The following is an 18642-nucleotide window of genomic DNA, read 5'->3' as shown; positions in this document are numbered from 1 at the left end:
AGGTCCATCCATAGCCCGTGGCCATTCCATACATGGGGGATTGACATCCTAGGACCTTTTCCCCTGGCGACAAGGCAGATGAAGTTCCTCATTGTGGCCATCGAATATTTCACTAAGTGGGTGGAGGCAGAGCCAGTTGCACACATCACCGCACAGAAAGTCGAACACTTCGTCTGGAAGAACATTGTCTGCCGCTTCGGAATACCCAAGAGGCTGGTTTCCGACAATGGCACCCAGTTCACCAGTCATCAGTTGAGGAAGATGTGTGAAGAGCTAAAGATACAACAGGTTTTCGCTTCAGTGGAGCACCCACAAACAAATGGGCAGGTGGAGTCAGCAAATCGAGTGCTGCTCAGGGGGCTGAAGCGAAGGCTAGACAAGGCCAAAGGAGGCTGGGCAGAGGAGGTCCCAGAATTGTGTGGTCTTATCACACCACCCCACAGTCCAGCACCCATGAGACACCCTTCAGCCTTGTCTATGGGACAGACGCCATGATTCCTGTAGAGATACAGGAGAGCTCCCCCAGATTCTTGAACTTCGTTGCTGAAGAGTCCAATGAAGAGCGTAAGGTGAATCTGGATCTGCTAGACGAAGTGCGAGAGAGGCCAGAGTCAGTGCTGAAGCTGTGAAGAGAAGAGTAGAGCGGAGGCACAACTCTAAAGTGAGGCCCAGGCGCTTCCAGGAAGGTGATCTGGTGATGAGAAAGGCGCATCAGAATGACATGCAGAATAAGTTATCCCCGAAGTGGACAGGCCCGTACAGAGTGGTGGAGACATTAGAGAACGGAGCCTATCGCCTAGAGACTTTGGAGGAGGAGCAATCCCCAGAACGTGGAACGCCACCCATTTAAAATTTTATTTCAGTTAAAATTGTACAATGGCGTTCTCACGCTAAAAGACACATGCTTTGTTTGTGGTGAAACAGTTGAACAGACAAGGGGGCACTCTTTTCCCTAAAGAGGGTTTTTAACGAGGCCACCCAATAAGAAAATTTCCAGCATATAAGTGTGCTCAAGTATTAAAGTTAAAATCCTCCTTGCCCCAGGTGCAAGTGCAGGTGATTGGTTAGGCCCTACTTGCCCTAGGCGCAAGTACTGGCACCGATCTAAGTCTTCCTCACCCCAGGTGTGAGCGCAAGCAGAAAGGTTTGAAAAGCCAGGGGTGCTAGTAAGACCAAGAGAGGGAAAGGAAAGGTTTTGACAAAACGTCCTTACCCACTTGGCATGCACCAATATTGGCCCAGTAAGACTCTCAGTCAGAAAACCTTTCTCACCCCAGGAGTGAGACAGGGAGTGAGCGACTCAACCCGCCAAAGGGTGATGACCTCGGGGAAAGGGAAAGGGGTTAGCGAGAAACACTTCCTTTTCCCCAAGACGAGGCCTCACTTTGAGCGATCGATGTCAAGGTCCTTTATGCACTTAGCGCTAGAGCGACAGAGAAAGCTAAGTAAGGACTAAAGAGCGATCACTGATGAGTTGTCGGTAATTGGCTAGTAGTACAAAGCAGCGCACGAGGACTGTTAAACACCAAGCTGAGGGAATAGCCAGTCGTGATCAAGCAGATCGCGCTAAGCCTGAGTTGGTTAACACTTAGTCGTGCGCAAAGAGTAAGAGAAGCAGATCGCGCTAAGCCTGAGTTGGTTAACACTTAGTCGCGCGCAAAGAGTAAGAGAAGCAGATCGCGCTAAGCCTGAGTTGGTTAACACTTAGTCGCGCGCAAAGAGTAAGAGAAGCAGATCGCGCTAAGCCTAAGCTGGTTAACACTTGTCGTGTGCGAAAGGAAAGGTAAAGCCAAGATCGCGCTGAACCTAAACTAGCTAACGTTAGTCGCGCACATAAAGATAAGTGGAGTCCAAAGAAAATACAAAGAGAATTGAGCAATTGAAACCAAGGTATATCACCAGAGATGTTCATACAATTGTCAGTTACAAAGAGTTGAATGGTGCAGAAACATAAGGTTACAGAATGAACTTGTACAGAGAAGTCAAAATTACAAAGGAAGAGATTCAGGGAGTGGAGGCCTAAGTTTCCATCTACCCGAGTGATGAATGCTAAATTGCGCAAGGTCCAGTTCTGGGAGGACGCAGCGGACTTGCTCGAGCGCCAGCTCGAATCCATCAATGAGGGAATCGGCGCCCACGTTCATCAAGTCCTTTCTCCGCCTCCAGACTTCGCCTCGAAGCCTCTGCAGCATCCCTCTGCGTGGTAAGGGTAGCAAGGGAGGAGGCAGCCTCAGACAGTTGCCCACTGCCTCCTCAGCTTCTTTTCGGCAGCAGCAGTTGCTCCTTGGCGGCCTTGGGCATTCCACCCGCTGAGAATCCTGTTGGCGTAGGGAGGCGTTCTCAGCTGTAACTCCTCCACCATCTGACTCCGTTCGAGCAAGAGAATTCTCAGCCTGTGCTCTGCCACCTTGCAGTCCAGAGGACCACAGTCTGCCCATCAAGATCTCCATCTGATGGTCTCCTGGACCTGCAGCAAGTACTCCCTCCTGGCCTTCTCCACCATGCCTCGCATCAGCTCGACAGACCCCTGAGCGGCTTCAAGTCACTGTGCAGCGACTCATTGTCGTGCTCAGTTCCTTCACCCTTTTCTCCAGGGCTTTCTGCTTGCGATGCTGGGTGGAACTCCAGCGGAGCACCACCTGCTTGGCAAGGTGTGCGTCTATCTCCTCCCCGCTCCAGTCGACGAGCTCCATTGCTGATGTGCTGTCGCACCATGGAGATAACTCTGCTGAAGTTCTCATGGTTGGCTCCAGTGTTGCTTGGGCGCGAGCCAGACCACCATGTTCAGCATTGGCGGTGGAGATTGTATTGGGGCGGGGCACACCGTTTTGAGCAGAAACACCCCAGCAGGGTGAGCGGATGGACCAGGTGATTGGCCTGCTGGGGGGGAAGTTGGCGGTTGAGAGATTGGGGGCGATTTTTGGCCAGGAGAAGGTGGGCATGCGGGCTCTGGGGCAGGTCGAGTAGAGGGAGGGGAGGTGGTGAACCTTCCTCTACCTCTACCACCTCGATCCCTCCAGGCTGGAGAGACGAGACCCCCAACCACTGTTTCTTCCTCTGGCGGTGAATGAGGGGGAGCCTGAGCTTTCCTCTTCCACTGAGGCAGCAGCAGCAGGTACCAGCGAAGAAGCCTTCACCAGTCTTTTCCTTTTCTTCCCTTGCTCGGGGCCTTCGGCTGGCGCGACCGAGAGCGGAGGGGCTTCGATTGGCTCAGTGGTGGAAGAGGAAGAGCCAGTCCCTTTGGCCGCTCGGCGTTTAGCGAGCTCCAACACCGCCAACCTCCTATCTTTCCCTGACATTGAATCTGCATAGGCAAGAAAGAGGGAAAATTAGACAGCTAAGAGACGCAAGCAAGGTGAAAGTATAAGAGCATGCATGAGGAGGTATAAATGTCCTAAGGGGCGGCAGAGAAAGAACTACCTATATATTTCTTCAGGGAAACCACATCAAACTCATCCTTGATGAGGCGAGCGGAGTCATACTTAGCCCCCAGGAGCAGCCCACACAGCTCGCGCTCGTAGGGGGCCATGGTCTCGAGATCCTTGGGTTTTTAAATTGAACCTGGGGAACCCAGTAGAGGGGGTACCCCTCGAGCAGATGAGGGCTTTGTGGGTGGCGGATATCATATAAAATCTGCCCTTCCAGTCTTTGAAGGACTGCTGGTACAGGCCCAGAAGCACCCGTCCAGCAACCCCGTTCAGGCTGACCCAAAACCTATCCCCTGGTTTCTTCGCCTCAAAGAAGTAAAGGAACACCTCCACCGAGGCGTTGTGCCCAAAGTGTTGCACAGGATCTGAAACGCCCGGATGAAGGCCCAGGCGTTGGGGTGGAGTTGGCAGGGCGCGACGTTCAACTCCATCATCAGCTCTTTCTCGAAGAAGGTGAAGGGGAGTCGCAGCCTCAACCTTTTGAAGATCGCGGAGTAAACAAAAACGAAGGGCACCCCATTGGTGGCCCTGTCGTCAGCGCAAATGGGCATCCCTCGGGGAGGGATGCGGACTCGGATGTGGAAGTCGTTTTCCCTGTCTATGGAACACGAGGGTTCGTCCGGGTCGTGGCTCAGAAGAGTTAAGATGGTCCTCAGGTAGCAAGATGGACGTTTCAGATAGCAACGCCAGAGGGGCCCAGTCATAGACTTTGGCGTTGTCATGGAATGAGGTGACAACAGGCGGTGGCGAAGCTGGTGCACTCGCGGAGGGCTGTGCACCAGAAGAAGAGGCAAGAAGCGAGCGGTCTGCTTCAAGCGAGCCATCGAGATAGCTGCAATGGAGGAAAACGAAGGGTCAGAAATAGAAAGGGAGAGAGTGATGGATGGTTCGGTGAAAAACAGAGAGAGGGAATGAGGAAGAAATGCCCAGGTAAAGGAGAAAGAAGGGGAGGCAGAAGTCAAAGCGGAAACAGAGAAAAACCCTAGCGCGGGTTGAGAAGAAGAAAAACAGGGAAGATGATGGATGCATGATAACTAGAATGATAAATGCAATCGGTAAAGATGACCAAAAAGGGGCCAGGGAAAAGAAAAACCATACCTTTGAATGATCGTAAGAGTTAGGATCACAGAGAATTTGAAGAAAGATGGGTGCGCAGAAGAGAAGGTTCGCAGAGAGTTGGGAGTCAAATGAAGAAGATGAAGGAACAGTGGAAGGGCGCGCCAATTTGAATGAAAGAAGCGCTAGCGACGCACACGCTGGCCGTTGATGGGCCACGTGTCGCGAGATTAAGAAAGGAAGTCCAAACGTTAAAGAAGCAGCACGTGAGGTGGCACGTGAGGCGGCCCCACTTGCCACGTGGACTGAGGGCACGACCACTTAGTCTCTTCGCTGAGAACGAGTTCTCGACTCGAGACTGGGGGCTTGTGATCCGATCGGTCATCGGTAGTCGATGACGTCAGCATCAGAGAAACGTGGACCACTCGCAGGGTGACACGTGGACCAGGTGGCAGAGAGGTAGGGGGACGATCGCCAAGAGAGGTGATCGGTGGTCAGTAACCAAGTTACCACCGACAGATCAGGCGGCAGAGAGGTCGGGGGATAGATCACCCAGAATGGTGATCGGTGGTCAGTAGCCAAGTGACCACCAGCAGACCAGTTCCCAGACTCGCGCCTGGAGGCAGAGCGCGAGTAGCGAATAAACACTGATCAGTCATCGGGTGTATTGTCATCGGGTCTCGTGTTACACGCAGTTAAACTGGGACTAAGGTTCCCAGCGAGAGCGTTACGCATGGACCTCGCATGAGCACACCTCAAGGAATCATGCACGAGAGTGGCCTGAGGGAACTAGTAAGCCAGTCAGTGATTGGTGATTCCCTCAACCCATTACGTGCGTGTCATCCAGAAGGGTAAGTCGCCTACACAGAGAGTAACGTTCGGTGAGTGCGCCTAGACCAGCCACACCCGACGTCCACTCCTAAGAGTGTGCAATTTACCCAGATAAGAGAAGCATCCTAAGTTACTCCGCAAGGGCGTAGCTTAGGCGGCAAAGAGGCGCTAGAGCCCTTCCAGTAAGTGACACGTGTGTGGTTAGATGTGAGTTGCAGGCCTCCACGTGTCACCATCTGAGAGGGGTGCGGTCCAGACAAAAGAGCACTCCGTACCGCTAAAGGTACAGACAGGCGCAGCCAAGCGCAGACATGCGCAGACTCTCACGCTCCCCATTGCTGATTCTGAAGGTACGCTTTCTCTGAAAAGCATGACAGGGTTCTGACACATGCCAGAAAAGCATAACAGAATTCTGTTATGCCCAGAAGCAGGGAAAGAGAGATAAAAGGCAGAATCAGAGTGAGAGTGAGGGAGATAGAGGAAAAACAGAGTGCAAGTTTTTCTACACACACATTTTTGCTAAGTTTCCAGTTTCTGGTGGTCTGTTGAACTAACTTGATCGTCGGAGTGCAAACGGCCGCTAGAGGCACCGTCTGTGTATTTTGCAGGTCACATTTTGAAGACATCTGAGAGAGAGAGAGTTCAGAAGGTGATTCTTCAGGAGACGCAGTCGCGGAAGACAGGGCAGAAAGTGTTACGAAGCGATTCACCCGCGTTCAAGTTGCCGGCAGGATCAGTTACTGACCACCGATCACGCTCTTGGCGATCGTCTCCCTGATCTCTCTGTCACCTGGTCCACGTGTCACCCTGCGAGTGGTCCACGTGTCCTCTGCTGCTGACGTCATCGACCACCGATGACCGATCGGATCACAAGCCCCCAGTCTCGAGTCGTGAACTCGTTCTCGGCGAAGAGACTAAGTGGTCGTGCCCTCAGTCCACGTGGCAAGTGGGACCGCATCACGTGCCACCTCACGTGCTGCTTCTTTAACGTTTGGACTTCCTTCCTTAATCTGGCGAAACGTGGCCCCATCGACGGCCAGCGTGGTGTGCCGCTAGCGCTTCTCTTATTCAAATTGGCGCGCGCCTTCACTGTTCCTTCATCTTCTTCAATCGACTCTTAGACTTCCTGCGAACTCTCTCTCTGCGCACCCATCCTTCTTCAGTTTTCTGCTTCCAAACCTCTCGCGATCACCCAAAGGTATGGTTTTTCTTCTTCCTGGGTCTATTTAGGTTATCTTTACCGATTGCATTTACCTTTCTCGTTATCATGCATTCATCTTCCCTGTTTTCCCTCTCTCAACCCGCGCTAGGGTTTTTCGCGCTCTTGCCCTGATTTCTGCTTCTCCTTCTTCCTTTTTTCACTTGGGCATCTCTTTCTCCTTCCCCTTCTCTGTTTTCACCGAACCATTCATCATTCCCTCTTCTTCCATTCATTCTGACCTTTCGTTTTTCCTCCATTTGCAGCTATCTCGCGATGGCTCGCTTGAAACAAACCGCGTGTATTATTGCGTCATCTTCTGGTGCACAGCCTTCCGCGAGTGCGCCAGCTCCACCATCGCCTGTTGCCACCTCCTACCATGACAACGCCAGGGTCTACGACTGGGGCCCCCCTGGCGTTGCTGGCCGAAACATCCACCCTACTACCGCAGGGTCATCTCACTTCCCTTCTGAGCCATGACCCGGATGAACCTTCGTGCGCCATAGACAGGGAAAACGACTTCAACATCCAAGTCCGCATTCCTCCTCGAGGGATGCCCATTTGCGCGGACGATAGGGCCACCAATGGGGTGCCCTTCGTCTTCATCTACTCCGCCATCTTCAAAGGTTGAAGCTACGCCTGCCATTCACCTTTTTCGAGAAGGAGTTGATGATGGAGTTGAACGTCGCGCCCTGCCAACTCCATCCAAATGCCTGGGCTTTCATCCGGGCATTCCAAATTCTTTGTAACTACTTCGGGCACAACGCCTCCGTGGATGTGTTCCTCTATTTCTTCGAGGCGAAGAATCCTGGGGACAGGTCCTGGGTTAGCCTGAACGGGGTTGCTGGACGGGTGCTCCTGGGCCTATACCAGCAATCCTTCAAAGACTGGAAAGGTAGGTTCTACATGATATCTGCCACCCCACAAAGTCCCAACCTGCTCGAGGGGTACCCCCTCTACTGGGTTCCTGGGGTTGAATTCAAGAAACCCAGGGACCTTGAAGTCATGGCCCCCTACGAACGCGAGCTATGTGGGCTGTTCCTGGGGGCCAAGTACAACTCTGCTCGCCTCATCAAAGAGGAGTTTGATGTGGTGGCTCTGAAAAATACATAGGTAGCTCTTTTTCTTCCACCTCTTAGGATACTTGCACCTTCTCCTACATGCTTGTATATATTTTGACTTACTTGCGTAACTTGGCCATCTAACTTTTCCTTTTCTCATCTATGTAGATTCAATGTCAGGGAAAGACAGGAGGCAAGCCTTGCTGGAGCTTGCCAAGCTTCGGGGGACCAAGGGAACTGGCTCCTCTTCTTCTACCACTGAGCCCATTGCAGCCCCCCTCTCTCGGTCGCGCCAGCTGGAGGCCCTGAGCAGGGAAGGAAGAAAAGAAGATTGGTGAAGGCCTCTACTTCATCTGTTGCCGCTGCTGCTGCTGCACCCTCAACCGAAGAGGAAAGCTCTGGCTCTCCTCTTATACACCGCCAGAGGAAATTGCCCGCGGCTGAGGGGGCCTCATCTCTCCAGCCTGGGGAGATCGAGGTGGTGGAGGTAGAGGAAGGTCCACCCCCTCCTCCCCCTACTCAACCTGCCCCAGAGCCCACATGCCTTCCTTCTCCCTGCCAACAGCCGCTTCCAGCTTCTCGACCGTCATCTCCCCCCCCCCAGCAGGCCAATCTCTTGGTCCATCTGCTCCTCCTGCTGGGGGCGCTTCCGCTCATCCGGGGGGTCTCCCGCCACCACTGCCAACCTCCACTGCGACTGCTGAATGTGGTGGCTCCAGCTCGCGACCAAGCGCCTCTGGAGCTAGCCACGAGAACTTTAGCAGGGTCATCACCTTGGTTCGACAGCTTATCAGCAACCGAGAGCTCGTCGAATGGAACGGTGATGAGGTGGACATGCACCTGGCCAGGCAGATGGTTCTCTCTTTGGAGTTTTCCACCCAGCACCGCAAGCAAGTAGCCCTGGAGAAGAGGGTGAAGGAGCTTGAGCACGACAAGGAGTCACTGCGGAGTGACTTCGAAGCTGCCCAAGGGTCTGTAGAGCTGATGCGGGGCATGGTGGAAAAGGCTAGGAGGGAGTACCTAGCACAGGTCCAAGAGACCATCAAGACGGAGATCTTGATGGGGCAAACTGTTAGCTCACTGGACTGCGAGGTGGTGCAGCTACGGGCCGAGACCTCCTCCCTACGCCAACTGAACTCTCAACTAGTGGGGGAGCTCGAGTCCAACAAGGAAGCGGCCGCTGCTGGAGAGAAGAGGCTTGAGGAGGTGGTGGGCAAACTGTCTGAAGCCAAGGGCCAACTGGAAGAAGCTGCCTCCTCCCTTGCTGCCCTTACCACTGAGAGAAATGCTGCGGAGGCCTCGAAGCAAAAACTGGAGGCGGAGAAAGCTGATCTGATGAACGTGGGTGCTGATGCCCTTACTGACGGATTCGAGCTGGCACTCGAGCAAATCCGATGCGTTCTCCCAGACTTGGACCTCTCGCAATTTAGCATTTATCACGAAGTGGTAGATGGGAAGCTCACCCCTCCTCCCCTTTGATCTCTTCTCTTTCTTGTAAATTTTTACTTCTGCACAACTTTTCTTAGTACTCAGAATTTGTATAAGACTTGGTTGTGAATACATACTCTCAATTTGTATAAGCTTCTTCTCTTGTATTTTTCTTGAGCTTCACCTTTCTTTATGCACACGACTAACTGTTAGCTAGCTTAGGTTTAGCGCGATCTTAAGCTTTCTCTTTCCCTTTGCGCGCGACTAAGTGTTAACCAGCTTAGGCCTAGCGCGATCTTAAGCTTTGTCTTTCCCTTTGCGCGCGACTAAGTGTTAACCAGCTTAGGCCTAGCGCGATCTGCCTCCTTTGATCTTGGCCTCTACTTGATCATGACTAGCTACTCCCTTAGCTTTGTGTTTAACAGTTCTTGTGCGCTGCTTTGCACCACTAACCAATCACTGACGACTCATCAGTGATCGTTCTTTGGTCTTCACTTAGCTTCTCTGTCGCTCTAGTGTTAAGTGCATAGAGGACTTTGACATCGATCGCTCGAGGTGATGCCTCATTTTGGGGAAAGAAAAGTATTTCTCGCTAACCCCTCTTACTTTCCCCAAGGTCATCACCCTTCGGCGGATTGAGTCGTTCATTCCCTGCCTCACTCCTGGGGTGAAGAGGGTTTCGGACTAAGAGCCTTACTGGGCCAATATTGGTGTACGCCAAGTGGGTAAGGACATTTGTCAAAATCTTTCCTTTCCCTCCCTTGGTTTTACTAGCACCCTTGGCTTTTCAAACCCTTAGCTGCCTGCGCTCACACCTGGGGTGAGGAAGACTTAGATCGGTGCCAGTACTTGCGCCTAGGGCAAGTAAGGCCTAACCGATCACCTGCACTTGCACCTGGGGCAAGGAGGATTTCAACTTTAATTCTTGCGCACACTTGACATGCTGGAAATTTTTTCTTTAATTGGGTGGCCTCGTTAAAAACCCTCCTTAGGGAAAAGAGTGCCCCTTGTCTGTTCAACTGTTTCCACCACATACAAAGCATGTATCTTTTAGCGCGAGAACGCAACTACTTTACAACTTAACTGAAGTAAAATTTTAAATGGGTGGCGTTCCACGTTCTGGGGATTGCTCCTCCCTCCAGAGTTTCTAGCCGATAGGCTCCGTTCTCCAACGTCTCAACCACTCTGTACGGGCCTATCCACTTTGGAGACAACTTGTTCTCCACCTCATTCTGATGCGCCTTTCTCATCACCAGATCACCTTCCTGGAAGCGCCTGGGCCTCACCTTAGAGTTGTGCCTCCGCTCTACTCTTCTCTTTACGGCTTCAGCACTGACTCTGGCTTCTTCTCGCACTTCGTCCAGCAGGTCGAGATTCACCTTTCGTTCTTCATTGGACTCTTCAGCAATGAAATTCAAGAATCTGGGGGAGCTCTCCTGTATTTCCACAGGAATCATGGTGTCTGTCCCGTAGACAAGGCTGAAGGGTGTCTCATGGGTGCTGGACTGTGGGGTGGTATGATAAGACCATACAATTCTGGGGACCTCCTCTTCCCAGCCTCCTTTAGCCTTGTCTAGTCTTCGCTTCAGCCTCCTGAGCAGTACTCGATTGGCCGACTCCACCTGCCCATTGGTTTGTGGGTGTTCCACTGAAGCGAAAACCTGCTGTATCTTCAACTCTTCACACATCTTTCTCAGCTGATGACTCGTGAACTGGGTGCCATTGTCGGAGACCAACCTCTTGGGTATTCCGAAACGGCAGACGATGTTCTTCCAGACGAAGTGCTAGACTTTCTGCGCGGTGATGTGTGCGACTGGTTCTGCCTCCACCCACATGGTGAAGTACTCGATGGCCACGATGAGGAACTTCATCTGCCTTATCGCCAGGGGAAAAGGTCCTAGGATGTCGATCCCCCATGTGTGGAATGGCCACGGGCTATGGATGGACCTCAACTCCTCAGGAGGTGCCTTGTGCCAGTCCGCATGAAGTTGACACTGTTTGCAACGTTGAGCAAACCTCACGCAGTCTTCCTTCAGCTTTGGCCAGTAGTACCCCGCGCGGAGCACCCTACTTGCCAAAGCGCGACCACCTACGTGGCTTCCGCGCACCCCCTCGTGCAGCTCAGACATGAGTCTGGTGCATTGCTCGCCGTGCACACAGATCTGCACAGGGTGAGAAAATCCGAATCTAAAGAGGTTTCCATCTATTAGAGTAAACTTACTTGAACTCCTCTTTATCCTTTTTGCCTCTGCCACGTCGAGTGGGAGTACACCATCTTCCAAGTATAACTGGTATGGCGTTATCCAGGTGTCGGGTTCCTTCACCGCGCGGACCTCCGTCGACTCATCTATCTTCGACGGTCGCGCTCTCACCCTTGGTGCTTTCAACGTTTCTTGAGTCAACGACCGATGACCAATCGTCAGACGCTCCATTGATTTGCACACATGAAGTACCTGGTTGTCTGACACAAACGCTCGCGGTACCTTCAAGCTCTCCTGAATGACGGTCCTCTGCTTCCCCCCCTTGCCTGAGCTGGCCAGCTTGGCAAGCAGGTCTGCTCTGGCATTTTGCTCTCTTGGCACGTGCACCAATTCGAACTCGGCGAAGGACGTCTTCAGGAGCTGTACATACTCCAGGTAGGCTGCCATCTGGGGATCCTTTGCCTGGAACTCCCCTGTAACCTGCCCGGTGACTAGCAAAGAGTCGCTTTTGGCCAGCAGGTTTCTTGCTCCCATTTCTCTTGCTAGCAACATTCCTGCGATCAGAGCTTCATACTCCGCCTGATTGTTGCTAGCCTTGAAGGCAAAACGGAGGGACTGCTCGATTAGTACCCCGTTTGGGCCTTCTAGAATGACTCCAGCACCGCTCCCCTGCTGATTAGAGGAGCCATCCACCGATAACACCCATCGGCAACCTAAACCTTCTGCAGGTGTCGCGATCGACGGCAGCTCGACTACAAAGTCCGCGAACACCTGCCCCTTGATCGGTCCTCGAGGCTCGTACTGAATGTCAAATTCTGACAATTCCACCGCCCACTTGACCATCCTGCCTGCTACATCAGGTTTCTTCAGCACGTTTTGGATAGGCAGATCAGTCATCACCACCACTGTGAAGCTGTGGAAGTAATGCCTGAGTCTTCTGGCTGAAAACACCACCGCCAGGGCAGCCTTCTCGAGGGCCTGGTACCTTGTTTCAGGGCCTTGCAGCACCTTACTCACGAAGTAAACAGGCCTCTAGGTCTGGTCTTGCTCTTGCACCAGGACTGAGCTAACTGCTCTCTCCGTCACAGCAAAATATAGACAAAGGGGGATGCCTACCTGAGGTTTTCGCAAGACTGGTGGGCTCGCCAGATACTCCTTCAGCTTGATGAAGGCCTCCTCGCACTCCTGTGTCCAAAGGAATCTGCTGTTGCGTTTGAGACACTGGAAGTACGGATGACCTTTCTCCCCTCCAGCGGACATAAACCGGGACAGAGCTGCCAAGCGACCGGTGAGCTGCTGCACTTCCTTCACCGTTGTCGGGCTCCTCATTGCCACGATTGCTGCACACTTCTCTGGGTTAGCTTCGATTCCCCGCTCTGTTAAGAGGAAACCCACGAACTTTCCAGCCTCCACGCCAAAAATACACTTCTCAGGGTTGAGCTTCAGTCTGTACTTGGCGATGGTGGTGAATAGTTCTTCCAGATCGGTTGCATGATGCCTCTTTTCTTGGGACGTGACCACCATGTCATCTACGTATGCATGCACATTCCTTCCCAGCATGGGCGAGAGCACCCTATCCATGAGCCGCTGGTAGGTAGCCCCTGCGTTCTTTAATCCGAATGGCATGACCTTGTAGCAGTAGCAAGACCGTTCCGTCATGAACGCGGTCTTGCATTCATCCATGGGGTGCATCCTGATCTGGTTATACCCCGAGAAAGCGTCCAAGAAGCTGAGTAACTTCCCCCCTGATGCGCTATCAACTAGGGCGTCTATACTGGGTAAGGGGTAAGAATCTTTGGGGCACGCTTTGTTGAGGTCAGTGAAATCCACGCACATTCTCCACTTGCCACTTGCCTTCTGAACCAGCACCACGTTCGCCAGCCACTCGGGATACTAGATCTCTCTGATGTGCCCTGCGGCAAGGAGCTTCTGCGCTTCGTCATGGATCACCTTCCTCTTCTCCTCGTTGAATTTCCTTCGCCTTTGTCGCACAGGTCGAACCTTAGGGTCCATCGACAGACGATGGCAAAGGAAGTCGGGGTCGATTCCTGGCATGTCGGACGCTGACCATGCAAAGGCACCCATGTGCTTCTCGATCACACCAACGATCAGCTTTCGTTCTTCTTCAACGAGGGATCCCCCCAATTTGAACTTCTTCCCCCTAATGTCTACTTCGACCCATCCTTCAGCTAGGTGGGGCCTTCTTTCGCTGGCGATGACCGCCCTCGCGATTCCTGACTCGCGAGGAGCGATCGCGCCTTCCTCTTCTTCTTCAACTTGGGCTACCTGGGAGCCCTCCACCGCAGCGTCCTCCATCCTCTGAGCACCCTGTGTCTCCCTAACCACCGATCGCTCTTCGCGCACACCTGGTGGTGGTGTCGTGGTGACGTGGCATACACTTCTCTTCTGCTTCAGGCTGTTCTCATAACAGCGTCTTGCCTCAGCCTGATCCGACTTGATGGTTATCACGGTTCCCTCCATCGACGGCAGTTTCAACTTCATGTGTCTCATTGATGGTATCGCGCCCAACCTATTGAGTGTTGGCCTCCCCAACAAGACGTTGTACGCAGAAGGGGCGTTCACCACCAAGTACTTTATCCTTTCGGTGCGGGCTGTCGTCCCATCAGTGAACGTTGTCCTCAGCTCAATGTATCCCCGCACCTCTACCTGATCTCCTGCGAAACCGTAAAGACACCCGGTATACGGCCTCAGTTGATCAGGGGACAACTGCAACTTGTTAAACGTCGGCCAGAACATGACGTCTGCCGAGCTTCCTTGATCTACGAGCACTCGGTGCACTCGTCTTCCAGCCGTGATAAGGGAGATGACCACAGGGTCGTAGTCGTGCGGGACAACGTCCCGTAAATCAGCTTTCCTGAAGACAATATCTACTTCAGGGTAATGACTCTCATTTACCGCATCTACCACCATCACCGACCGAGCGTACCTCCTTCTCTGTGACGTTGTGCATCCCCCACCAGAGAAGCCTCCCGCGATTGTTTGCACTTCCCCGTGCACAGGGACTTCATGCTGCTGTTCTCCAGCCTGGGATCCCGACGCACGATCACCCTGCGGCTCATGCAGGTAATCTGCTAGGAACCCAGACTTCAACTCTGCCAGTTGGTGTCCCAACGCCAAACAGGAGTGAAGTGTGTGGCCAAAGGCCTGGTGAAACTCACACCACTCATTCTTCTTTCTACCAAGTACCTTATCAGTCTTCTCCGGTACGCGTAGTCTTGCTGCTACAGCAGGAAGGGCGATGAGATCCGCCAATCCCACCATGAAATTGTATCTTGGGGGCGCGTTGTTCTCCCTCGCACGCCCCCTGCTCTGATCTTTGCCTGGTGCATAGCGACGAGATTTTTCCCGCACCTTTTTCCCCTCCTTGGCCTCATGCACCCTTGCTTGCTGCGGTTTCCCTTGCCCTCCACGCGGTCTTGGTGGTGTAGCACTTCCTCTTTTCTCAGAAACCTCTGTTTCTGCCACTATGTGCGCCACCGCGCGTCGTCGGATATCTGCAAAGGTGCTGGGATGGCTCCTGATGAGAGACTCGCTGAAGGGGCCAGGCAGCACTCCCTTCTTAAACGCGTGCACCAGCATATCTTCGTCTTTGCTGGGCAGTCTAACCACTTGTGCTCCAAAGCGGTTGAGGTAGTCCTTCAGCGACTCGCCTTGGTACTGACGCACGTCGAACAAATCGTATGACACCACTGCAGGTGCTTTGTTGACGATGTATTGCTCAGTGAAGAGCTTTGAAAACTGAGAGAAAGACGTGATATGCCCTTCTGGTAAGCTCACGAACCACTCCATGGCGATTCCGCTTAGCGTGCTCATGAACATTTTGCAGTACACAGCGTCTGAGCCCCCAGACAACATCATCTGGGTGTGGAACGCCGTCAGATGCGCCTCTGGGTCTTCTACCCCCTTGAACGACGCCTTCACCCCCACCAGGTTGGGAGGCACCATGGTTCCCATGATTTCAGGGGAGAATGGCATGGGGAACGCTCTTGGAGGTGACGGCTGCCTAGACATCCTTTCGTCAACCACGTGTTCCCTCTACGCCTGCAGCGTCCTCCTCAACTCTTCATTGACGCGATTCAGCTCGTCGTTCCTGCTTTGCGACGCGGCCAACTCCGTCTGCATCCTTTCTTGTTCAGCTTTTGACGCTGCGGCGTTATCCTGCAGCGTATGCACCATCTCCAGGACCTGCGCCATTCTCACAGCTCCTTCATCAGCAGATGGCGCAGGTGATGGTTGTCTGTTTCTTGGCATCTTTCACTAGCAAAGAACTTGGTAAGTGATCCTGCCTGTTGACCAAAACATTGGAACTTGCCTCGTCAAACTTGGATCGACGTGTGCACCGCTTCAACCTCCGTCCTTCGTCACGATCCACCTCAAGAACCTGCAAAAGAACAGAGCGGCGCCGCTGCGGCCGATCGCACTCCAACGCCCAAGTCAGTGACTGAACCACCAAATACTTCAAGAGCAACACTCAAGAACTCTCAAGGAACCGTGAACCAATTCTCTCTCACAGTATGCTCAAGAACTCGCAAGCGTAAAGAATACAATCTGAACGTGCGTACCTCAGAAGTTCGTTGGGAAACCCTTATATACCTGGTCACTTTCTCTCTCCTGGCAGTTACGCACCTGGACACGTGGCTCGCATCCAGTCGTACACGTGCCATCATCTGGAGCCTCCTTGACTTGGGCGCTGCTTCTGACTCTCTTTTGGCTAAGTTACTTATGCATGGTGCTGCCCAGTGCATAGCTAACTTGGAGCGCGATCTCTACTGGGATTGGCGAGTTAGGGTGCCTTCGTACACCTTCCCTGTGGTCTCGCCGGCCGCCTTCATAATCTGCACCACCTTCATCTTCGGCGATGTGCTTGCTCCGGCGGTCTCTAATCACTTGGTCGCCTGAGTTTACATCTGGCGACTTCATCTTTCACCCGGTGACCGCCGGTTTTGGTATGCTAGAGATCGGAGCACGCCAACTTCATAACTGGCGACTACACGAGCCCCCCGACTTCCTTCCCTTCTGCCAACCTGGCGTCTCGTCAACATGCCTATATTGTAGCTTGGTGCCACGTCATCACTTCCGACTACCAGGGCGGTACACAAGCCCCCCAGTCTTAAGCGAAGACTTGTCCAGCGAAAAGACTAAAGGAGTCACGTCAATACCGATCTACGTGGCACTGGCGCAGAATTCCAAGCGGTTGTACTTTCTGCTTCTCTGACGCTCCACCAAACACTCCTCCCATCGTTCGACACGTGGCTTCATCAACGGTTACCTTCAGTTAACGTTTGCGCTTCCCAAACCCATTTCGAAAAACCCTTAAACCCATTTCGCTCCACTGTTCCATCACTTTCTTCGTATTCTCAGACACTCCAACTCTCTTCTGCAAAAAGCTTTCAACGTTCTTCAACCTCCCGAATCACCAACTTCCTTCATCACTCTTCCGATCACAAAAAGGTACTTCCTTTCCTTCTTCTGCTGGGTTTTCCTGCATTTTAACCGATTCGCATCATCCTTTAACTGTCTGGTGCATACGTTGTGGGTTGTTTTTTCTATTTCTCCTTCTTCGTAACTTAGGGCTTCGTCTTCGTTACAACGAACCTTCGTTCGTTCGTTTTTTCACCCTTCGTTCCTGATCGAGTCAGCCTCTGCGAGTCCTGATCTCCTTTTCTTTTCTTCTTCCTTTGCAGCTTCCGCAATGACTCGCTCAAAGATCACCCCAAATCCTCCTCCTTCGTCACGAAACCCCTCCTCACAAACACACAACCCACCGCGAGCACGTGGTGCTTCTTCTTCTCAGGCTGAGAGGCCTGCACCCTCCCGCCCCAACTTGGCTCAGGCCACTCCACCCGTCGCCGGAGGAGCCTCCGTGCCTTCTCCAGATTTCAAAAAACTGTACCCATGGGCCACCTCGACCTTGCTGAAGGAAACCTCCTCAGTAAACTCTGCTGGGGCGGTTCTTCGACTGACGAAAGGGGATGAGCCTCACCAATCGTTTCACAAGGAGCATGATGACAGAATGACGGTGCTACCTTGCCCTCCCGACCTGCCCGTGTGCGCCGACGACAAGGGGAACAACGGCGGGTTGTTCTGCTTCGTCTACACCACCCTGTTCAAGAAGGTGAAACTTAGGTTTCCCTTCACTCGCTTTGAAAGGGAGCTTCTCACCGAGCTCGACATCGCCGCCGCCCAGCTCCATCCCAACAGCTGGGCGTTCGTACGGGCTTTCCAAATAATGTGCGACCACTTGGGGCTGCCAGCGTCAGTGGACATCTTCCTCTTTCTTTTCGAAGCCAAGCACCCAGGAGATCGCCTGTGGGTAAGCTTGAACGGGATTGCTGGGAGGTCGATCCTCTCTATCTTCCAGCAATCCTACAAAGACTGGAAGGGCAAGTTCGTCCAGGTGCGCCCCAATGACAAGGACGCTTCTTTGCTCAACGGTTTCCCCTTGTATTGGGTAAACAAGGGGAACAAAGAGTCCAAAAGCAGCTTCAGGAGGCCAAGGAGTCCTGATAGCATGGGTGCCTTGGACAGGGACCTATGCTTCTTCTGGAAGAGTGTGGCAGATGCCAACATCACCTTCCTCACCACCAAGCTCATCTGCTTCGAGTTCTTCGAAGATCAACTCGAAATTCGCATAGGTTAGAACTCACCTCAACGTTTAAGTTATTTCCTTGACATTATCTCTTTTAACTGTTTCTGGGCGTCTTGTGCGTTGTGCGCAAGACTTTGGTTTTATTTTCTGCACCATTTATCTGCTTTGCTGCATACTGCCTTATGCATTTATTTCCCTCTCTGAGCTAACCCATGCATTTTTGCTTTGTGCAGATCGTATGTTGGGCCAGGGCAAGCTCGCTGAGCTGAGGGCGCTCGCCCGATCCCATGGGTTGGCATCGGGTTCCCAAACCGTGCCAAACTCGGTGGTGGAGATCGCCGCCGCACAGGGCCGATCGCCACCAAAAGGCCCAACTCCTCCCGATGTCCAACCCGCCAACCAACGCAAAAAGCTTGTCCTCAGGAAACCAAAGAGGAAAGCCCCCCAAGTAGTCCATGAGGAGGAAGAAGAAGACGACGAGGCGACTGAAGATGGCCTCGTCACGAAGAGGAAGAGGGTGGCACCTTCTTCACCATCTGCTCCACCCCCTCTTCCAACATCAACACCACCATCCACACCTGCCCCGCCTCCAACATTGCCTCCTCCACCAGCTCCCGCCTCGCCAGTCCAAGCGATCCCTTTGGCATCTGCGCCTCCTGTGGTTGAGGCCGCCGAGCCTAACTTCATGGAGGACCCCCCGAGCGCCTCCACGCCTTATGTATCAGCTGGAGGGGGTCCTCCTTCAAATGCCTCAACCGCAAACGTTGCACCAACCGGGGATGAGGGTGCCCACAACTCTCCGATTCTGATTACTGAATCCCCGACGTCG

At 53.0% G+C, this 18642-nt stretch overlaps 1 protein-coding gene across 1 annotated transcript in view; it reads left to right on the top strand.

Moving 5' to 3' along the window:
- Positions 1-8567: 8567 nt before the first annotated feature.
- Positions 8568-18642, top strand: part of LOC137833992 (uncharacterized) — a 35862-nt gene continuing 25787 nt past the window's right edge. Inside the window, exon 1 of the mRNA XM_068642059.1 lies at positions 8568-8915. Within this exon, the coding sequence (XP_068498160.1) occupies positions 8568-8915 (348 nt within the window). The remainder of the gene's footprint in view (positions 8916-18642) is intronic.

Source organism: Phaseolus vulgaris, chromosome 5, assembly GCF_000499845.2.
Source record: "Phaseolus vulgaris cultivar G19833 chromosome 5, P. vulgaris v2.0, whole genome shotgun sequence".
Lineage (NCBI taxonomy): Eukaryota > Viridiplantae > Streptophyta > Magnoliopsida > Fabales > Fabaceae > Phaseolus > Phaseolus vulgaris.
Note: the sequence above shows the minus strand (reverse complement) of the source record. Positions and strands in the feature narration are given on the sequence as shown.